Below are 24,540 nucleotides of genomic sequence, written 5' to 3'. Positions count from 1 at the left end.
GTAGCAGAAAAAAAAATGAATATCTGTCAGAGATAACATAAAAGAGATATTTTTTCATTAAATAAATATAGAAATAGATGTTTTTTAACTAGCGGATAGGTTTGGGGCAGAAATAACCTTTTCCCAAATGTTTAAATTGATGCAGGCAAGAGAAAGCCTTGCTTATTGAGCCTTTAGCTCTCTTTTTTAAAAAAAATCTCTCTCTCCCACAATATCTCTAAAAAGTAGATACATGGTAAATAACAACTTAGACTGGTCACTTTGATGATAAGAATATTTGCAATTCAAAAGCAAATTTTGTTTTAGAGAATTTTTTTGCCCTTTAATCAAAGTGTTCACAATACCAACCTCTGGTGAGACAGATATTATCTTGAATTCCAAATGTATTAATAATAAAGGGATGCACAACTGTTTGCTCTATCTTTTCCTGATCTTTTTGCATGTCACTTGCTTTCCTAAAATGGAAGCAAGACAAATTTGCTTTTCTGGGTATGCTTGTCACCTTCATAGCTATAACCGTTTCTTTGCAGTGATAACTCTGTTTAGGTATTTGGTCAAACTTTGCATTTAACCTGAGTGAGACCTTCACCTGGGAAAGAATCTCGAGGAATTCTGTAAGGTCACTGCCAAATTACAATATATAACTGGAAGAATAAGTGGAGCAAAATTCTAGTGTGCTATCTTAATGTCTTTCCCTATTTGTTCCCCCTCAACTTCCCTTATTCTTCTAGGTTAATTTTCCTCATAAGAATGACCTATCTTTCTTTCTGAGTTTTCAGTAGGAACACGTGAGTAACCAAGGACAGTTAGAAAGCAATTGTTTTTACGAGAATAAGACAAAGCTTCTGTTTAAAAACGTACTTCTTTGGTGAGAGTCAATGAAACTGAATCAGCCTATTCCAAAACACTCATTCCTGAACTGGCATTTCACTTCCGGAAATTTATCCATATTTATAAATAAGAGTAAGTGTGTTTTATAAAAGAAACCCTTTCTTATGAGGTTGCAGGCGGCTCAGTCTTTTATTTCTTTCTCCAAGTGTGGTATACAAAAGAATGAAAGAGAAACCAATTTGCATGTTTCCCACATTAACACAATCTAGAATAATTTACAATACAAATCAGTAGGATTCTAGGAGATGAATGCAAATCAGACCTTTTAAATCAGAACCTAAATTAACCATTGCATTATAATTGCAAAGTAATATTATCATACATTAGGTGGCATTGAATGGCACGGTTAGTTCAGTTGCATAGCAGAAAGGGCCCTGACATTCTTGTGTTCTTCCCACCCCCCTGTTTTAAAGCACTGTTAAGTGTTTTAAAGCACTGTTAACCCAGTCAGCAAAAGGTCAGACCATTGCTCCAAGGCCTGGGTAGTGAAGTGTTTTTGTTTATTTGCTGTTCTATTCCTGTCTTCTTGTTTATCTTCATTTCATTTTTGTTTTCAGTTGACATGTGGTCAGTAGGGTGCATCATGGGCGAAATGATAAAAGGTGCAGTGCTGTTTCCTGGCACTGATCGTATCCTTCTTAGAAGCCAGTGGTCTCTATGGGTAATATGTTCAATCGATTCCATTAGGTCTCCAGTATAATACTGTTGGTGGTATATCCTCACTGCCCTTAGAGGGGTTCTGTGAAACTCCAATGTCACATATTTACCAGCTGGCATCATGGGAGAGTAATCTTGTCTCCTAGCAAGCTTGTATGTAGATAATATTGTAACACATATGAAACGTTCAATTACTATCAAAAGATCTGCCTTAATTCAGTCTTATGAAACTAGTAACAATGATATACTCTATTATGTTTTACTGTTTTTTGTTGTGAGAGTGTTAGTCACTCAGTTGTGTCAGTTGTTATATCCATAGCTAGATAATAAATGACAAAATCTTTTAGTTTAAGACTAAAGATTTATGCTTTTGTACCATAACAAATACTCATTTGGCATGGAAATCTTTTATCAGTTAAATTTATGTTCATTCATAAATGCAATCAGTTTATTATTAACACATATTCAGAGAACATTCATATGAATTTCCTTTTAAAAATGATCTTCTAAAATAATTTTTCTCATTTCCTTAATGTCTAGGAATAATAGCTCCATTACTGCTTTTATTCTCTCCACATTATTAACAAGTACCATGATTAAAACCTCATTAATTAATAATGATTATATGAAATATCCAAAGAAAACAAATGTATATCACTTGGTTAAGTAAAAGTGATCCCTTAAGCAGCTAATAATTAGCAAGTAAAGGTTCTATGGGCTTTGCAGTATTAAAAAGATATGGAGAGTATGATTTAGTGTATGGGTTTATAATAACTTATTTTATTTAGTCAGTTAAGTATCCTACTCACAGTCACTTACAAACTATTACGTCATTATCATACTAAAGATAAGATGAGCATTACTTAAATGATCACTGTTTGAAAACAAAATTGAGCCTATAGTAATGGGGTTTTAATGTATAAAATAAATCTAATTAATAATATTGTAGCCTAACTCTGCAATTAGCCATTTACTTTGAAGATTAATATGTAACAAATATTAAGTGCATGCATATATTCTCTGTATTGGACAAATTTACAAACTGACTGAATTAGACACTCAGTTTTTGTGGATAAGAAGCTTAACATGAAATGTTTTATTTAGTTAAAAATAAAACTGCACTACTTTTAACTCTATTCTTACTAAAAATATTTTTTTAGTTTTATATGACACACATTTATTTCTAAAAAATTTATGCCTGTTTTGCAGTATTGTCTTCTGCATATACGTTTTACTAAATAGTATCTATAAATTTACAACATTCATGTTTATGTTAATACTCTTTAAAAGTATGTTAGCCTGATAAAAAATGAATTCTTTCAGATTGGAAAAAAAAACAAGATTTCTCTGAAATCTTGTGGATTATAAACTTGAATTTGGACTTTGAACATGAATATGAAACAGTTAAGTTTTGCCTAATTTTTAGACATTTGATAAAAAACAGACTCAATCTATTAACTTTGTACTCTTTGATATTTTAGAAGTTCATTTTGCTTGAATAATTGATGATTGAAATGAATTATTTGCCACCTATAAATTAAAATGATTATTTTTCATTACTTTTCTTATAATTTTTATTAAAGAAAATCAAATCAGATTTCCACAACTGAGTTATTAAAACAGATTAACATTTCTTAGAATCCATTTTTTTTTAAGTTGCTTGGTTATCATTTCTTAACTTGATACCAAAATCCCTTATAAGTAAACCTTTGGGTTGCTGCTAATGTTAAGAAGTCTCAGATTGTTCTTTCAATACTTGAGCTTGGTATTTTTATTTTTGGTTATTTATGGAGCTCTTGTATAGGGATATATTTGTAAATTTTGGGAAGGGTAAATGGTAATTATTAACTAAAGTGTCTCCTCTGAATGTCAGAGCAGTCTTTTCATAATTTCAAACATGTTGGTAATTTCAAATCAGAATTTTTCAGGCAAACATATTATGAAGACTCATTATTATAATGTTAAACTTTTAAAATACAAAACAGATTACTTATTTTTTGAAATGCCCTTTTATTAAACATGACATCTGAAAGTGGCAATAAAATTATATTTAATCTACTAGATATATAGTGTGTGTAGTATACATCTATACAATATTCTGTAGGCAGTCATATTATTTTTAACATATCATTTATATGAAGACATTCTCAAAATAAATGATTGATAAAAGTCAGTGCAATATGAGCTATACATGTGTTCTTAATACATAAAATAACAACAAAACTTAAAAATACGGTCTTATACCCTTTATTTTTTATACCTAAACGAATTCACATTATTTTTAGCCTTGAGAAATTTAGATAACCAAAAACAGTTCTTAAAATTTAATGCATTTTTATGCCACTTTATTAGTAGCTGTATTTTTGTGTTGTGTGCTTAGTCACATAGTCATGCCTGATTTTTTGTGACCCCAAGAACTGTAGCCCACCAGGCTCCGCTGTCCATGGGATTCGCCAGGGAAGAATACAGCAGTGGGTTGCCATATCCTTCTCCAGGGGATCTTCTCAGCCCAGGGATTGAACCCAGGTTTCCTGCAGTGGAGGTGGATTTTTTAGTCTGAGCCACCAGGGAAACCCTTTATTAGTAGCTGTATTTTGATATATTTTAATTAAATTTTTATTCAAATCAAATGTGTTTAACTTTCTACAGAAAAGTCAGAATTCAACTACTGAGATACTTTTCTATTGGGAGGTCTCCTAATGAATTTCACCCTGGCAGACACTTTTACTTTAAAATTACAAAATAAATTATGCAAGTGAATTAGAAGAATATTAAATTTATAGCTTTTGAAAAGATCAATAAAATGAACATGCATATATTCCCACTCAGGTTAAAAAAGTAGAACATTATCAATACCTATGAACTTTTTGTGTGTGTTCCTGCTCGGTTATATCCTCTCTCTTCCCCAGAGGTCATCGCATTCCTAAAGGCATGTTTTTACAATCTCTTGGACTTTCCTTATATTTTTAGCACATACATATTTATCCCTAAACAACATATCATTTTAGTTCAGTTCTGTCGCTCAGTTGTGTCCAATTCTTTGCGACCCCATGAATCACAGCACGCCAGGCCTCCTTGTCCATCACCAACTCCCGGATTTTACCCAAACTCGTGTCCATTGAGTCGGTGACGCCATTCAGCCATCTCATCCTCTGTCGTCCCCTTCTCCTCCTGCCTCCAATCCCTCCCTGCATCAGGGTCTTTTCCAGTGAGTCAACTCTTCCCATGAGGTGGCCAAAGTATTGGAGTTTCAGCTCCAGCATCAGTCCTTCCAATGAACACCCAGGGCTGATCTCCTTTAGGATGGACTGGGTGGATCTCCTTGCAGTCCAAGGAACTCTCAAGAGTCTTCTCCAACACCATAGTTCAAAAGCATCAATTCTTCGGCACTCAGCTTTCTTCACAGTCCAACTCTCACATCCATACATGACCACTGGAAAAACCATAGCCTTGACTAGACAGACCTTTGTTGGCAAAGTAATGTCTCTGCTTTTTAATATGCTACCTAAGTTGGTCATAACTTTCCTTCCATTTAGTTTTATCCATTTTACATATTGTGCTATTATTACTTTGTGACTTGCTTTTTTTTTGGAAAGCAAGCTTTTTTTGAAGTTAGCATTATATTTTTAAGATTTATTCACGTTGGTACATAGGAAATAGTTCATTCATTTTCATTGCGGTATAGCATTCCAGTATATGAATGTTCTATTAATACAATAAATCTGTTCTTCTACAAATAGACTTTGGAATACATTGAGTTTTTGCTTTTTCTTTTATAAACAATGAATACATGTTTCTAGGAGCACATGGACAAGATTCTTTATGATAAATGCCTAGGATCATTGTTGTTGTGTAGTTGCTAAGTCATGCACCATGCTACTCTGTAGGATTTCCCAGGCAACAATAAGAGTAGGTTGCCATTTCCTTCTCCAGGCGATCTTTTCCACCCAGGAATTGAACCTCAATCTCCTATTTGGCAGGTGGATTCTTTACCACTGAACCATCTGGGAAGTCACACCAGAACTCATAGGTGTGCACATTTTAAGCTTGACTATGTGTTGATAACATCAGATTGATTTTCAGAGTAACAGTATATGTATAAAAGTAACTGTCTACTCCACATCCAAACCAACTCTTGATATTACCAGATTTGTCTTTAAATTTGTTAGTAATCTCTTGGATGTAAAATCCTATTCATTGGAGCTTTTATTTATATTTTCTTTACAAGCATTTTTTCCTATTTACTGGCCATTAGTATTTCCTCCTGGTAATATATCTTTTGTTTTTTAGAACAAATTTTTAAATTGTATTTTTAAAAACTAATTTGTAGGAGTTCTTTATTTATTGTGGTACCTAACCTTTGTCCATTTTATGTGTTGAAAATATCCTTTCCCTTATTTAGAATATTTTGCCATTTTATTTTATATTGATTTTGGAATTTGCTTTTTTTATAGTTCATTTATTTATATGTCTTTCTTAAGAATCCTTTGATGCCTTTATATTCTCTTTTAGTTTTGGTGTGAATATTTTAATCTTTTATATTTAAGCTTCTAGTTCACTTGGAAATGATTTTTGTGTATGGTGTGAAAGAGGAATTTCATTTCCAGTTACTGACTGAGGAAGAATGGCTAATTCTTTCTTCATTGTTCTATAATGCTGTCTTTGTCATAAGTTTTCACATTTAGGGGGAAAGGGTGTTAAATTCTTGGCTTTGTATTCGGTTTCATAATGAGGTTTTTTTTTTTTTTTTTTTTTTGTCTATCTCTATACCACAACTACCCTTTCTTAATGAATACAAGTGTATACCATACACATATCAGATAAGATAAATATCTTCTTTCTTTGTCTTCTTCAGAAGTACCTTAGCTATTAATGAGCCATTGCTTTTCCTCAAATATTTTAAAATTGGCTTGCTAACTTCTATAAAATGATCCCTATTTGCATTGATTTTGGAATTATATTGAATCTATAGTTCAGTTTGTGGAGAATTTCTGTTTTAATTCAGATAATTTTTATCTCTCTCCTGAACACACAAGGATCTTACCACATACTAATAATTTAGATCATTACTGTACCAATTTAAATATGCTATCTATGCTCAGTATTTTAGTTTTTTTCTTTGAACCTCATAAATTGACATTATCATTTGGTTATGTAAAGATAGAGTTTGTTTAGATTTACCCTTATGATTATAATTTTCTTAGCTTATCAGTATTTCTTGCAATTTGACCCTTTGGGATTATTTTCTTTCCTTCTGAAGTATATCCTTTAGAAGTTCTTTAGAAGTCTTTTACAATAAAGCTGTATTCTGATTTGTATTCCCTACTGGAAAGATAGTTTTGTTGGATATAGAATTTTAGATTGACAGTTATTTCTTCCTGCATTTTAGAAGTGTCTTTCCACTGGCTTTTTCGTTTTAATATTACTGTTGAATAATTAGCCATCAGTGTGATAGTCATCTTTGGACATACTCTGTCTTTTTTCCCTCCTTTCATTTAGGAATTTTTTTCTTGATCTTTGGTTAGTTGCTGTTTCTCTCCCATGTGACTAGGTCTGGATTTCTTTTTATTTACCTCTCAGGATTCCCTTTGTTACCTAAATTTCAACCTTTCTCAAGTTCCTGGAATTTCTCAATTTTTGTTTCTTCGAATACTTTCTCTCCTTATTCTTCAAGTTATCTCCTTGAAAAACTCTAATTGAACATAAAATAGACACATTTATTTATTCAACAAATATTTTGAGCACTTGCTATGTGCTTATACCTAGGGATATACATGTAAAGAAAATTGATAAAAATCCTTGTCATCATGAAATTTAAAATAAAAGGCATGGTATATTAGAAAGTGTTAACAACTAAAGGAAAAGAGGGATCAAAGTGCGAGTGCGAGGATGGAGGAGGCAAGGATTTTCTCCTTTCTTTTTGAATTGAAACATAAAAAGTTTTGTCAAGTATGCCTCATATAGCATGTTTTCTTTACCTCATATAAACTTCATTGTCCCTTCTAAATCTTTTCTTGCATAGTGTTATACCCAGAAATGAGTGTAATCTTTCAGAGAGGTTTTCACAGAACAGAGTAGAGAGTTACCAAAACTGTTCAATAGAATTTTGTATTTCTTTTAGTGTTGGGAGCTGTTTGTATCCGCTACTTTGCTTAAAGTCATTTTACTTACCAATTTTAAAACACCTCAACATTTTTCAGCTACAAAATACAGATGTCAATTTAAATGATTTCCAAGACATCTTCCAGTTTCAAAATGAAGGTAGAGTCAGATCTAGTCTTTATGAGGCCGGAATATAATGCAGTTGGAGGAAGTTGTTATGTAAAGAAAAAATTAATATTACAAATGCAAAATTAGGCATAGAATTTTGCAAGGGACCTGTACAAATGAGTGGCCCTAAAGATTAACCCTCAATAGTTTAATTAAAATTCTACATTGTGATACATATTAACATATATTGAATTTGCTTATATGTGAAATGTCTCTTCAATATTTTTTGCTTTGTAAATAAATATAGATTACAATGATAAATAGATTTATTAGATGAAATAGATTATGCTGAGGTGCATATATATCATGCTTCAAATATTAGCCTCTGGATATTTCATGTTCCACAGTATTCCATGAGCAATCAGCTGCCAGTGAACAAATAGCCTTTTAATCAAACTGTCAGCTTTGACTTTTTCAAAGTGTTATTAGCTTATAATATTTCCCCTTCCTGTGCTCATTTATAATGAAAACAGATGTTAGTTATAATTTTTCATTGTCACATTCATATTTCTAGAATTTCAGGGGGGCTATCAAGATGAAAATAACACTTTTCAAATGAAAAAAAATAAAAATGTTTTTAAAGTAACAAAAAACTCAAGACAAAACCATGAAAATCTGAATCCAGACCTTTGTCATATGAATATAGATATATTTCTAGCCTGAATTTTACAATGTCCTCAGAAGTGAGAGTTCTTTGAGAACAAATTTTATCATACAGAATTATGGAGTAGTTACTTAAAAATAGTAAAATAGTTTGAACTTATATTGAATAGCTTTTATGCTTCCCATGAGTAGTACTTCCCATGAGTAGTAACATGATATCAACCTGTATTTTTATGATAGCAACATGTAATTTCAATCCTATAGGTATTCATGAGTAGAACCCCTTTTTCTCTGCATGGAGCTTATGTGTGACACTTGTCATAATTTCTCATGGTATTTTTGGGAAAGTGACATGGGGAAAGGGAACAAATATTAGGATTTTTCTTTCCTTGTCATGTTTCCATGTGAACAACCCCTAAGTTTTCCATAGCAAAAGATGTGGAATAATATTTTGGTGAAATTGACCCTAAACTAATCCGTGTCATAAAACTGAAACAGGTTAGTACTTTATTCTTAGATCTGGACTTATTTTTTTCACAAGATATTGTCAGTATTTCTCAAATATACCAGGGGCCACCTGGATTGCAATTACTGTGATGTTTCTTAATGATATCATCTCAAGCATATGCATTCAGAATCTTGTAGATCAATGGGGAGAGTGGAGTGATCTATATTTTTATAAGTTCCCCAAGTTATGAATATTCAGTTTGGGAACTGCAGTTTTTTATCATGATGCCTAACACATGGCATGCATACCTCCACCTCCTATTGCACATTCATTGCAGGGCTAACATAAAGCCTCCCAATAATACACAACACAGTGCCAACCAGGCAGCTGCTTGTCTCGCAAGATAAAGTAGTCATTCCTGGAACTTTTCTAAAGACAGTACTCTTAAACAATATTATCTTCAAAAGCATAGGTAAGAATTTGGGGACAAACACTGATATTCTTTAGGTTGTGAAGAGATGTCAACATTTTTGCACAGAATACTGAATATAAGGCTAAGAGCAGAATAAAAAGCAAATCTGAATTCACAAAGATGTCAACTCTGGAAACCATATTCATCATAAGAAAAAGTAATCAATGGAAAAACAAAATGAAGATAAAATAATTCAAAGGGCATAGAAGAATGAAGCCACTAAACAACTCTTTATGATCCCACTTGAAAGAAAAAGTGGAGTCACTAAGTCACATCTGACTTTTTGCGACCCCATGGACTGTAGCCTACCAGCCTTCTCTGTCCATGGGATTTTCCAGGCAAGGGTACTGGAGTGGGTTGCTGTTTCCTTCTCCAGGGATCTTCCCAACCCAGGGATCAAACCCAGATCTCCCGCATTTGCAGGCAGATGCTTTACCATTTGAGCCACCAAGGAAGCCGCTTGCTCCCACTTGGTAGCCTCTGAAAGCTTAAATGTACATGGTATAAATTATGACCCCAAATTTTCAGAAAATAGTAAGACATTATTCATACATTGGGCTCAAGGCAATTTGTTATATATTTTAGAAAGTTTCTCAACCAAGGAAGTTAATGTAAAAGGAGGACATTAAATGTAAGTTCTTGGCTAACTGACAAAAATTAGCTGGAATGATTTTCAATCTTAGGATTTCAAATAATCACTTTTACAATCCATACTTTGTTTCTTTCATCTATTACAATACTACTTATTGAAGACATTAGTAGTAAATAGTTGAACATTATCTTATCATACTCTATTTAAAAAACCAAACTTTTTATGACTATCTTTATGTAGTGAATTTAGAACTAGATGAGAATATTGTCAAATAATTTCTACTAGATGACAGTTTAAAATTTTTATTAAATACATTTGATAATTATGTTGTATGATGATTTCTGAACTAGTAGATCAAAAATATATATAGTTTGCTTTTTTGATGACTGCACATGCTGGAATCTGTAGGTATTCATATCCTTACTCATATAGTAGAAAAATGATGACTTATTAGTGTTCTAAAGCAGAGAAATTGTTTTACAAAAATAATTTTGGTCATTCTTTTAAAAAATTTACTGTTTTAAATTAACACATAATCATAAAAACCTAGTTAATATTTTATGTATTTTAAAAAGTATAATCATTGTGGAAATCTGATGATTAAAAAGTTCTTTTAAAATGTATCACCTTATTTTCTATTTAAATATTAATAAAATTAGTTGTTTTATGTGAATAAGTTGGCCTAATAGATTAAGAAAGCAATTTCAGAGGCATTCTTTAAGAGGGATTGCCTGGGACAAACAAACGATCAATTTTATGGCAAAATTAAAGTAATGTTTACTACGTCAGTTCCAGACTTGGTCTTTTTCTTCTGGAATCCTTGGAACAAGTCCTGGGTTTAGAGCCAGGAGCTATTATTTCTAGTATTGGATTGTATTTGTTTAATTATGATTATAGAGAAAACTCACATGATTAACTAAGTACATAGTTAATGATGCAATCCTGTGAACGCCTGTGAAACATGTACTTAGTGCTTAAATGCACTAGTCATGTTTTTGGGAAGAAAGAGCTTGAAATGGATTGGTTAAAATAAAGGCACACACTTTTAAAGATGACTATACCACATATTTACAGTTATAACAATCAAGTATTTCATTGCCAATAATAAAGATTAGTGGTTTTTTTTGGTAAACTATTATATCAAGGACCATAACAGTGTTTCATCTAAAGAGCAATCTAAGGTAGGAAGACATGCTGAGTGCTTCTAGAGACTTTAATTATAACTTTTAATAAGACACATTTTAATAGTTCTTGTTTAATTAATTCCAGGACGTTTGACTCCCTTAAACTTCCCTGGTGGCTCAGCTGGTAAAGAATCTGCCTGCAATGTGGGAGACATGGGTTCAATCCCTGGGTTGGGAAGATCCTCTGGAGAAGGGAACGGCTACTCACTCCAGTGTTCTGGCCTGGAGAATTCCATGGACTATAGCGTCCATGGGGTGCAAAAAGTCGGACATGGTTGAGTGACTTTCACTTTTTCTGAAAGTTTACTGTAAAAAAAACCATGCAATTGTTTTGGAAATGTTGCTTTAAAAGCAATTCATCTTTGAATTAAATAACTGTGTCAAGTGTGAGTTACTCAGTAGTGTCTGACTCTTTGCGACCCCATGGACTGTAACCTGTCAGGCTCCTCTGTTCGTGGAATTCTCCAGGCAAGAATACCAGAGTGGGTAGCCATTCCCTTCCCCAGGCGATCTTCCTACCCAGAGATCAAACCTGGGTCTCCTGCATGATAGGCAAATTATTTACCATCTGAGCTACCATATTGTAGCTAAATATAACTACACTAGTGTGTTGGGAGTATTTTGCTAACTTTGTTAGAAGATTCCTTTACAGAAAATCTGATAACTTCTTTGCCCTGATCAAATCTTTAGAATTCTCAAGAAGTTTGATCACTGATTAAATTATGTCTTGTTAGGACATGATAACTGAATTGTATTAAAAAGTAGATCTCTTTTCATAATTTACAGTGTAAGCATTGAGGTTTATTTAACTGTATTAATGTTTTCTATTTAAAATATATCTAAGTAAATCTAGCTTACCTATTATCGATAGTATTAACATAAGTTTTTGTCTAAGAGTGACTTTTAACTCTAATCTTTGACATTTTTTTACTGTATTCCTAATGATTCTCATTTACTACTATATATTCTCATATACATGGCAACTGAGATGAATTTTTATTGAGAGATGTTCTTGTTTAGTTATGTCTATTATTTTGTAAAGGAATATTCTTCAGTTTTTCCCACTCTTACTTCATTTCTTGATATTACACAGTCATACATTTTTTCATCCTAATAACTGAGAGGATATATAATTTAATTTTTATTCAGCTAGATTATATGAGAAATAGAAGCACATTTGCAAATTAGCTTGGTTTTACCTTTGTTCTGTCACCTATCTACATTGCATTATATATTTATTTTTGTTAAATTAGTTAATTTTGTCAGAACTGTCCATCATTTTTAGTCCAATGCTATAGAAAAACTAGGGGTAATGATTTTAGAAATCTTAATTAAATAATTATGGTAACATTCCCTGAACTGTCACAAATTGCGTTAACAGAAATGAATTAACTTTACAGTAAAGATAGAGTTATAGAATTAGCAACATTGGAGAGAACACTGCCTGTGGTATTGGATTTGACAATTTCTAAGGCCTCTGTCTTTCATTGGCACATGGCAAGAAAATCTATTTGAAATCAACTTCTTCCAGTTGACTATTCAGAGTTTTCAGAAGTGGTGTTTGTCATTCCCAAGCTCTGACATATCAAATATCTATGAAAGATGAAAAAGAAAATCTCAATCAGTGGGTGTGCCTGTCAAAGACCCCCAGTTTTGTAAGTATTAGTTTTCATAGAGAGGTCATGTTTTTCTTATAAAATCCCCCATGTTTAACATGCTTGTGAAACACAGGCGCTTGGATGAAATCTGCCTTGAACTGAACATCCTGTGTTTACCTTCATACTTCATTGAATATTACAATATTCAGGATATAAGGCACTATTATCAGAAGTAAGAAAATGGGTATGAAGTTGCAACTGCTCTGATAAACAGAATCTTTTAAGTCTTTGATGAAGAGTTAATGAGTTATTATCATACTGATTCTATTTGTAATGTGCATGAGTCAAAAAAATTAACAGACAAGGAAATTTCGCATTTTCTAGAGAACAAGAGGAAAAAAGAATCTTATAAAGAATTTAAGAAAAGTATAGATGAATTTTATAAAATATTTATTCATCTGTCATTTTTAGAAAGTAAATGATTAGAATAATTTCATGATAATATTATTATGTGTCATTATAATTTTTCTCTTCCAAATTACATGGCTATATAGAAGTTTAACTCAATAAAAGAAATTCTTGTGTTATTTAAATACCTTTCCATTGACACAACCCAAGGACTCTTTCATGATATCATATTTTGTTAAGTAATGCTAATTCCTCAAAAGTATATGTGTTCTCAAAGTGAATTTAAAATTCCAAGGGCATTCACTGCCTGACAGTCTGATTTTTTATGTTTGTCCTTTGTTGTTTTTTTAAAGCTTCTTCTGTGTTATTGACTGTTCAGAGCTCTGAGAAGCAGTTAGTCTCCCAACTAGTGAAAGGCAAGAGCTGGTGTCCTGCACTTGTTTTTGCCCTTAACTATTCAATTCTCAGATATTGACCAGTGGAATAAGGTTATTGAGCAACTAGGAACACCATGTCCAGAATTCATGAAGAAATTGCAACCCACCGTAAGAAACTATGTGGAGAATCGGCCCAAGTATGCAGGACTCACCTTCCCCAAGCTCTTTCCAGATTCCCTCTTCCCAGCGGACTCTGAGCACAATAAACTCAAAGGTAAGCCCTTCAGGGATAACTTCAGAACCACTGCGTGGGTGATGCAGACCATGGAGACACCTCTCCTGGTGCTGGGAAAATTGAGTGCAGGAGGAGAAGGAGGCCACAGGGGATGAGATGGTTGGATGGCATCACTGACTCAATGGACATGAGTTTGAGCAAACTTAGGGAGATAGTGAAGGATAGGAAAGCCTGGCATGCTGCAATCCATGAGGTCGCAGAGTCGGACATGACTTAGCAACTGAACAACAACCTCAATTTAAGAAGAGGTATTTTTAAAAGATCCTCCTTACAAAGGGAGAGTAATCAAGGATTTTAAAATTTTCTGGGTATCTAGGGAAAAGACTAGTAATAAAGTGTGTGACAATGGTATGGGTTAACTATTCACGGGGCTTATTTAGAATCTAAAATTACTTTGCAACGTTAACGCTAAAAGAACAACGTTATATATACCTTGAAGCAATTGTTCCAGTTATTTTTATATTCTGGAAAATATTTTCAACACAAGATTTTCATTTTAAAATCTTGAAACTATAGATGTTTGAGTTTTATTTGTATTTTACTTAATGCTTAACCACCATTTTTTATTTTAGAGTGACAAATGAAATTTTTACTTTCATATTTTGTTTCTAACAAAGACTTTCATTAATAAGTAATTTTTTCTACTACTATGTCTGCCATTGTGAACTTTAGTAATGAATCTTAATTTCTTACCCACAAAATAGGGATCATAACAGCTTCTTTATAGGATTGAAGACATAGAATAAATTTGGCAACCTATAAAGTATAAGTAATATTTTAATTCTTATTCTAACTTATGACATTTCAGAAATTGGGGATATGAAGCAAATCTTATTTTTTTCCTTTGCTGGGGGAAGAAATCCTATCCCTTAAAATCTATGTGAACCTGGGAAAGTTATCTAATCTTTCTGTACCTTCTTTAACAAACTAAAGCAAGAAGTGTCTATCTTATAGGATCATTGGGAGGATTAATTGAATAATTTGTCAAGCACTTAGAACACTGCCTGTCTCACACTAAATGTGCAGTAACTGTTAGATATAAAAAAATAATAAATATTTATTAATAATAAAATTATTATTTCCAGGGGATCTATGTTGTTGTTCAGTTGCTATGTTGTCTCTGACTCTTTGTGACCCCATGGACTGTAGCACACCAGGCTCCTCTGTCCTCCTCTATCTTCTGGAATTTGCTCAAATTCATATCCATTGAGTTAGTGATGCTATCTAACCATCTTATCCTCTGCTCATCTTAACCTCATCTTATCTTCTTCTTTTGCCTTCAATCTTTCAGAGTATCAGGGTCTTTTCCAATGAGTTGGCTCTTCACATCAGGTGGTCAAGTATTGGAACTTCAGCTTCCCCTGGGACCCTATGGACCCCCATGGAATTCTTCAGGCCAGAATACTGGAGTGGGTAGCCTTTCCCTTCTCCAGGGGATCTTACCAACCCAGTATCAAACCCATGTCTCCCACACTGCCGGTGGATTCTTTACCAGCTGAGCCACAAGGGAAGCCCAAGAATACTGGAGTGGGTAGCCTATCCCTTCTCCAGCGGATCTTCCCGACCCAATCGAACTAGGGTCTCCTGCATTGCAGGTGGATTCTTTTCCAGCTGAGCTATTAGGGAATCCCCCCCACCTCAAAAGGACATACACTTGTGAAATTGTACTGCAAATGTTTAGTGGACAATTAATTAGTTAGAGATTAAATGTACAGACTTAATTTATAGCTAATATAGAATTAAATGAGACGGAGAAACCGAAATATAGTGTTACAACTTTCCAGGGTCATATTGTCTTCTCCAGACTTCCATCTGGTGGTTTTTAAATTAAGTACAGTGTTGTTTCTCTGTCTGTGACACTTCTGTTGCACAGTTGGGTTTCTCCCTTTAGCTACCTGTACCACTCTCTGAATTGTATAATTATTGAATTACAATTGTAACACAAAATCAGCAAATTATAAAGAATTACACAAATAATCAAAGGGAAGGATTTATTCTACTGTTATTAAAGAGTGTAAGACATTTACTTGCAAACAAAAGAGTGAACGATGAAGAATTAAAATCTTTTCCTCTTCCTCATTTTGTTCCCTACAAGCAGTAGTGATCATTGTTTCTCAGTGAGATGATTTGGTGTTCCAGTAGTTCATTTGCCCATAGATGAGGAGACCACCCCAACCCCTACTCTTCCAAGAACAGAAATGTGGGTGACATGAGAACCCGTGGAGTGTGTGAGTCTGGGTATAAAATCAGTTACAAATCAAAGAGGTCTTGAACCAGTGAAATAGACACAGACCTGTTAGGTTAACAATCAGAGAAACTAATACTGAAAATCATTGTATATTTCTGTACTTTCGTCACTCTTGTGAACTTCAAAGTGTCAGTTTGGGAGTAGCAGAAATTAAGTGTTTGGAATTGAGATCCCCAGAAAAATGACTAATAGAAATAAAAAATCTTCCAGTAACTTAACTAGTGATTTTTAAAAATTATATAATTAGTATAAGTAAATGTGAATATTTTATTAAAATGTAATAACACAAGAAATACAAATGCTGTAGAGGTGAAAATTAGATTGCCACATTTTAACTCTAGTATAATCAAAATTATGAAACTACATAAAACTAGAAGGGAATACATTAATAATAAGAATGATTGCTTCCAGATGGTGGGGAAGGTTAGCTTTTCTGGATTTTATGTTTTATGTAATTTCAAAATTTTATAATTAACCATATTTCATTAATAATAAACAATTGCTAATTAAAAATTGGTACATATTCATGAATTCAAACACACTGCCTTTTCCCTAATTTAGCAAACCAGTTTAGATTTTCCTTTCTTTAATTTGAAGTTTTACCATGTTTAGAATAAATTGAATATTTTCACCATAAAAATTTCCAAATCAGTTTGGATCCTTATTTTCTGAAACATTTTTTGTATTTTCAGATATGTTTAGAGCATCCTTTAGAAAAGTTAGGGACTTCCCTGGTGGCTCAGATGCTAAAGAATCCACCTGCGATGCAAGAGAGCATGGTTCGATCCCTAGGTTGGGAAGAGCCTCTGGAGAAGGGAGTGGCTACCCACTCCAGTATTCTTGCCTGGAAAATCCCATGGTCAGAGAAACCTGATGGCTACAGTCCATGGGGTCACACACACACAGTCAGACATGACTGAGCAACTAATACACTTCACTCAGCAATGTTATTAAATAAATACATTTACTGATTATCACTATGCAAATTTTTTGTATCCCTAGCATCTGAAACTGTACCTGGCACACAGTAGACGATGTATATTGAATAAATTGAATACTGAATAAATAAACGATTCCCTGCATCAATTTGGTTACTAAATCTTGTGGATTTTTTCTCTCAGATTTGCCCCCCTTCTCTCAATCCTTGAAGCTTCTGCTCCCATTAAAGTCCTCATTATCTCTCCCATTCTCAGAAAGTCACCTCTAACTTCCTTGCCTCCCTCCAGATACTGCTTTGTCCTTTTCTGCAGCTCTGAAGTTTTAAAATGAGTGGTGTACACTCACTTTGTTTCCTTTTAAAAAACAATTCTTTTAACTTTTATTTTTAATTATACAAGCAATACATGTACAAATTTTATCAGAGAAATGCTTGTTGTTTTATTGCGAAGAGGCAGATTTATACAGTGGCATCAGGATCTATGGGTCATTCTGCAGTTATTTTTTCACTTAATACCATGTCCATGTGAATACATCTGAAAGTGAAAGTTGCTCAGTCATGTCTGACACTTTGCAACCCCATGGACTGTAGCCTGCCAGGCTTAAAACTGCCAAACTTAATTGGTACAGGTAGATGACTCTTGAGAGTCCTTTGGACTGCAAGGAGATCAAACCAGTTGATCCTAAAGGAAAGCAGCCCCAAACATTCATTGGAAGGACTGATGCTGAAGCTCCAATACTTTGGCCATCTGGTGAGAAGAGCTGACTCATTGGAAAAGACCCTGATGCTGGGAAAGATAAGGCAAAAGGAGAAGGGGGTGGCAGAGGATGAGATAGTTAGATAGCATCCCCAACTCAATGGACATGAATTTGAGCAAACTCCAGGAAATGGGAGAGGAAAGGGAAGCCTGGTGTGCTGCAGTCATGGTGTTGCAGAGTTCACCATGACTTAGTGACTGAACAACAGCGACATTTAGATTGTTTAAAATGTTTAATCCTTGACCAACGCTGCAGTGAGCATCCTTTCTGGATGCTTTTCGTGAACATGTGCAATTGTTTCTCTAGACTGTATACTGAAAAGTGGAACTGTTGGGTCATAAGTTATTCACATTTAAAATTTTAAAAGATACTCCCAAATGTGCCCTCTAAAAAAATCTTTATCAATTTACACTGCAACCAACATGAATGAGATTATTGAATATTATGCCATGTTTTATTTGTGAGAGTCCCTTGGACTGCAAGGAGATCCAACCAGTCCATTCTGAAGGAGATCAGCCCTGGGATTTCTTTGGAAGGAATGATGCTAAAGCTGAAACTCCAGTACTTTGGCCACCTCAGGAGAAGAGTTGACTCATTGGAAAAGACTCTGATGCTGGGAGGGATTGGGGGCAGGAGGAGAAGGGGACGACAGAGGATGAGATGGCTGGATGGCATCACTGACTCAATGGACGTGAGTTTCAGTGAACTCCGGGAGTTGGTGATGGATAGAGAGGCCTGGCGTGCTGCGATTCATGGGGTCACAAAGAGTCAGACACGACTGAGCAACTGATCTGATCTGATTTGATGGATAAAAAATATTTCATTGTTTCATTTTGCATTTCCCTAAACACTTGGTGAAATTAGCTGATGTTTGGAAGGAAGGTGCTAATTGACTTTTTAAAAACTGTTTTTCCCTCCAAAAAATTTCCTTGCCAAAATCAAAATTTAACAAATTTTTTTCTTCATTCATTTCCTTCAGCCAGCCAAGCCAGAGACTTGCTGTCAAAGATGCTAGTGATTGACCCAGCAAAAAGGATATCAGTGGATGACGCCTTACAACATCCGTACATCAATGTCTGGTATGACCCTGCTGAAGTGGAGGCGGTAAGGTTTAGGTTTATTTTATTTTCTTTCCACAAACAAATGGTAGTAACTGGGTGCACCATGGTGTGCACTGAAAGAGAGTTAGAATCCCAAAGAATTCTCAAAGGGCCCTCATAAAATTCCTAAGTCACAAAGCTACTACCTTCCCTTCTACAAGTTATTTTCTTCAACCTATGTTTTGAGTTGCATTTCTTTTTCAGGATTTCCTATGTGAGATGGTGATTCAGTCCAATACCTTGGCTGTTCATGACACACTTCCACTAGTTTTTGTTAAATTATTAACACCACCAGTATCTCCTTGTATTTAATGATCAGTCTCTCTTGATGCAAACTAAGTAACAAAAAATGTAATAGAGGAGAAATCTCTTTGCCTCTGTTCCAATCAGGTTCCTGGTTTTAATAAACTGTGGTACTAAGAACATTTATTCTTTTTAATTAACTTATTTATTTTAATTGAAGGATAATTACTTTACAATACCATGATGGTTTTTGCCATACATCCATGTGAATCAGTCACAGGTATACATGTGTCCCCCCATCTTGAACCCCCGTCCCACATCTCTCCCCACCCTATCCCTCTCAGTTGTCCCAGAGCACTGGCTTTGGGCGCCCTGCTTCATACATCAAGCTTGTACTTGTCATCTGTTTTACATATGGTAATGTACATGTTTCAATGCTGTTCTGTCAAATTATCCCACCCTTCCCTTCTCCCACTGAGTCGATAAGTCTATTCTTAATATCTGTGTCTCCTTTGCTGCCTTGTATGTAGGATCATCATTACTGTCTTTCTAAATTCCATATATATGTGTTAATATATAGTATTTGTCTTTCTCTTTCTGACTTACTTCACTCTACATAATAGACTCCAGTTTCATCCACCTCATTAGAACTGATTCAAATAGATTCCTTTTTATAGCTGAGTAATACTCCATTGTGTATATGTACCACAACTTCCTTATCCATTCATCTGCTGATGGACATCTAGGTTGCTTCCATGTCCTAGCTATTGTAAAAAGTGTTGCAACGAGCAATGGGGTACATGTGTCTCTTTCAATTCTGGTTTCCTCAGGGTGTATGCCCAACAGTGGGATTGCTGGATCATATGGCAGTTCTATTTCCAGTTTTTTAAGGAATCTCCACACTGTTCTCTCAAGTGGATGTACCAGATTGCATTCCCACCAACAGTGTAAGAGGGTTCCTTTTTGCTCCACACCCTCTCCAGCATTCACTGTTTGTAGCCTTTTCGATGATGGCCTTTCTGACCGGCATGAGATGATACCTCACTGTGGTTTTGATTTGTATTTCCCTAGCTGAGCATCGAAGAATCAATGCTTTTGAGCTGTGGTGTTGGAGAAGACTCTTGAGAGTCCCTTGGACTGCAAGGAGATCCAACCAGTCCATTCTAAAGGAGATCAGTCCTGGGTGTTCTTTGGAAGGACTGATCCTAAAGCTGAAACTCCAATACTTTGGCCACCTCATGCAAAGAGTTGACTCATTGGAAAAGACCCTGATGCTGGGAGGGATTGGGGGCAGGAGGAGAAGGGGACGACAGAGGATGAGATGGCTGGATGGCATCACTGACTCGATGGACGTGAGTCTGAGTGAACTCTGGGAGTTGGTGATGGACAGGGAGGCCTGGCGTGCTGCGATTCATGGGGTCGTAAAGAGTCAGATATGACTGAGAGACTGAACTGAACTGACTGAATAATGAGTGATGTTGGGCATCTTTTTCATGTGTTTATTATCCATCTGCATATCTCCTTTGGAGAAATGTCTGTTTAAGTCTTTTGCCCACTTTTTGATTGGGTTGTTCAGTTTTCTGGTATTGAGCTGTACAAGCTCCCTTGTATATTTTGGAGATTAATTCTTTGTCAGTTGTTTCATTTGCTGTTGTTTTCTCCCATTCTGAAGGCTGTCTTTTCACCTTGCCTACAGTTTCCTTCATTGTGCAAAAGCAGAACATTTAGATTATAAAGCTTTTACTAGGCCATTGGTGACTTTGTGAAGCTTTGCATAAATTAGATGAGAAAAATTGGGTATTTCAATAAGGCCACTGTCTCAGGTTGGTTCTAAGTTGACTGCCATAGGAAGGTATATCTCCATATTTTCCATCGAGACATAGTAAAAGAATCTTCTCAGAAGCAAAACTCTTTAATTTTTTGCTATCTCCTTTTCTCTGAGTAGATCCAGGGCTGCTCAGGAAACAGGGCTACTGTTTTGCCCATGTGTGTTCAATAAGCCTCCCAATAGGAATGTCCCTCTTTTAAACTTTACTATCAACAGTGTTACCTTCTCCCATCAAAATTTCACATTCTTTGAAAACCTGTGCTAAATGATTCATAGTACCTTCAAATTACTTTACTTGAATTGGTCATTAATTTTCTATTTGAAATATTCTTTCTATTTGTTTTCTTGTGACCTTCACTGTATACCAGGATATTCTGGCCCATCCAAAGCTTGCTTTTTTTGGCTTTTTTGTTCTGCTTCGCTGTGTCAGAGATGCTAGGTTCAAGCTGGCATTAATTCTCCTCCCTTCTTCACTGGACAATTGAGAGCTGAAGGATGAGAATAAAAATCAGGTAGAATCAAACTTTATAGACATAATATTAAAAAAGCAACTTTTCATAGTAACCCAGTTCTTAAGCGTTACAAAATTTCTGAGAAAATAATTCAGTGATAAATGACTTTCCTGTGTGGAAACTGAGGTATAACATTCTAACATTTTCTTAAGACCTTCTTTCTTCAGCAGCTTTACAATGATGATGAAATTTTAATTTGCTTAAAATTAATTTTAGTCAATTTGACTTGATTTTTACAAAATTTTGTTGTTGTTCAGTCAATCGGATGTGTCTGACTCTTTGCAACCCTATGGACTGCAGCACACCAGGTTTCCCTGTCCTTCACCTTCTCCCGGAGCTTGCTCAAACTCATATCCATCGAGTCGGTGATGCCATCCAATCATCTCATCCTTTGTTGTCCCCTTCTCCTCCTGCCTGTATTTCTATTTTATATGTTTTCTAAAGGATGCATGAGCTTCCCTGGTAGTTCAGCTGGTAAAGAATCTGCCTGCAATTCAGAAGACCCCAGTTTGATTCCTGGGTTGGGAAGATCCCCTGGAGGAGGGCAAGGTAACGCACTCCAATATTCTTGCCTAGAGAATCCCTATGAACAGAGGAGTCTGGCAGGCTACAGTCCATGGGGTTGCAGAATCGGACACGACTGAATGACTAAGCACAGCACAGCACAAAGGATATACAGCCATACAGTTTGATGAGTAAAACCAATACTATAGACTCAACACTTGGAAGCAAATCTTTTCTCCTGAACTCATAATGCAAGAATCATTGCAGTTGCCTAAAGAGTTTTAAAGAAGTGTACACAGAATGTAGCAAATGAACACTTAATACTACCTATTTATTTCCAATTTATTCTTATGTGAATTTGCAGTTGATTTTTTTCTAGACTTTCAACTCAGTTTAGTTCAGTTCAGTTCTGTTCAGTTGAATAGTCATCTCTGACTCTTTGTGACCCCATGGACTGCAGCACACCAGGCTTCCCTGTCCATAACCTACTCCCGCAGTTTGCTCAAAGTCATGTCCATCAAATCAGTGATGCCATCCAACCATCTTGTCCTCTGTCATCCCCTTCTCCTCCTGATTTCAACCTTTCCCAGCATCAGGGTCTTTTCTAAAGAGTCAGTTCTTTGCATCAGGTGGCCAAAGTATTGGAGCTTCAGCTTCAAATCAGTCCTTCCAATGCATATTCAGGACTGATTTTCTTTAGGATTGACTATTTTGTTCTCCTTGCAGTCCAAGGGACTCTCAAGAGTCTTTTCCAACTCCACATTTCAAAAGCATCAATTCTTTAGTGCTCAGCTTTCTTTATGGTCCAATTCTCACATCCATACATGACTATTGGAGAAACCATAGCTTTGACTAGACAGACCTTTGTTGGCAAAGTAATGTCTATGCTTTTTAATATGCTGTCTAGGTTGGTCATAGCTTTTCTTCCAAGGATCAAGTGTCTTTTAATTTCATGGTTGCAGTTACCATCTACAGTGATTTTGGAACCCAAGAAACTAAGGTCTCTTACTGTTTCCATTGTTTCCCCATCTATTTGCCATGAAATGATGGGACCAGATGCCATGATCATCATTTTTTGATTGTTGAGTTTTAAGCCAGCTTTTTCACCCTCCTCTTTTACCTTCATTAAGAGGCTTTTTAGTTCCTGTTTGTTTTCTGCCAATAGGGTGGTGTCATCTGCATATCTGAGGTTATTGTTATTTCTCCCAGCAATCTTGATTCCAGCTTATGCTTCATCCAGCCTGGCATTTCTCATAATGTACTCTGCATAGAAGTTAAATAAGCAGAGGGTTAATATACAGCCTTGATGTAGTCCTTTCCCAGTTTTGAACCAGTCCATGTTTCCATGTCTAGTTCTAACTGTTGCTTCTTGACCTGCATACAGGTTTTGCAGGAGGCGGGTAGGGGGTCTGGTATTCCCATCTCTTAAAGAATTTTCCACAGTTTGTTGTAACCCACATAGTCAAAGGCTTTAGTGTAGTCAATGAAACAGAAGTAGATGTTTTTATGGAATTCTCTTGCTTTTTCTATGACCCAACGGATGTTGGCAATTTTATCTCTGGTTCCTCTGCCTTTTCTAAGTAAAATCCCCCAAATTAAATATTCTTAGTTTAATTCTAATGCTCTTAAAACTGAAAAAAAAAAAAACTAGTGTTCTTACAACTAAAAACTAGAATCTCTTCCAATCTCTCATTCTTGGGAAATACTTCAAATATATTCCTGGGGTAGAATGAAATAATGAAATAAGTAAGAGAAAGTATGATGTAGACATATGTGAAAATTAAGCATGAGTTTTTTTCTCTGATGATTTTTGAGGTTATGCTGATGAAATTTTATTTTATTTATTTATTTTTTAAATTTTATTTTATTTTTAAACTTTACATAATTGTATTAGTTTTGCCAAATATCAAAATGAATCCATCACAGGTATACATGTGCTCCCCATCCTGAACCCACCTCCCTTCTCCCTCCCCATACCATCCCTCTGGGTCGTCCCAGTGCACCAGCCCCAAGCATCCAGTATCGTGCATCGAACCTGGACTGGCATCTCGTTTCATACATGATATTTTACATGTTTCAATGCCATTCTCCCAAATCTTCCCACCCTCTCCCTTTCCCACAGAGTCCATAAGACTGTTCCATACATCAGTAACCCTGTGTACGAGACAGCAAAAGAGACACTGATGCTGATGAAATTTTAGATAAACATAAATTATTTGAAATTACTGCTCAGTTATTTTGATAGCTGGAATCATGTTGCATATATATTTTTCCTTATATGTAATGTAATGTGTATAATGTGTTTTTAATGGATTGTGGCCTAGAGTTTAATTGGAGTCATAAAGTCTGTATTTGTAATTCACTTGTAATTATGTTGCCTATAAAAGAGACAGTTGCTTAGAATCTATAACAACATATTAATGAATAGTTTCAATGGGTTTTTAAATTAATTTTAACTTCTTATGAAAAATTCCTCTCAAGTATAGAAAGATCAAATTTAGGGTACTTAAAAGGCTAGAATCTTTTTCTCAGTCATTTCAATATTGCCAAAGTGAGTGTCTTTGAAGGAAAAGGGGGGCAAGTAGAGGATTTAATAAAGGAGAAAGTGCAAAAGA

General features: G+C 35.0%; 1 protein-coding gene across 13 annotated transcripts in view; it reads left to right on the top strand.

Annotated features, from left to right (window-relative positions):
• Nucleotides 1-24,540, top strand: part of MAPK10 (mitogen-activated protein kinase 10) — a 622,226-nt gene that overhangs the window by 531,299 nt on the left and 66,387 nt on the right. For 12 of the 13 annotated variants that reach the window (NM_001318200.1, NM_001318201.1, NM_001083728.3 and 9 more), the window contains 2 exons: nucleotides 13,592-13,774; nucleotides 18,718-18,842. In NM_001318200.1, coding sequence (NP_001305129.1) covers nucleotides 13,592-13,774; nucleotides 18,718-18,842 — 308 coding nt within the window. Of the gene's footprint in view, nucleotides 1-1,448; nucleotides 1,521-13,591; nucleotides 13,775-18,717; nucleotides 18,843-24,540 lie in introns of all 13 variants that reach the window. The other variant, XM_010806290.4, reaches the window with a different exon arrangement.

This window comes from Bos taurus, chromosome 6 (genome assembly GCF_002263795.3).
Source record: "Bos taurus isolate L1 Dominette 01449 registration number 42190680 breed Hereford chromosome 6, ARS-UCD2.0, whole genome shotgun sequence".
Lineage (NCBI taxonomy): Eukaryota > Metazoa > Chordata > Mammalia > Artiodactyla > Bovidae > Bos > Bos taurus.
This window is presented reverse-complemented; position numbering and strand designations above follow the sequence as displayed.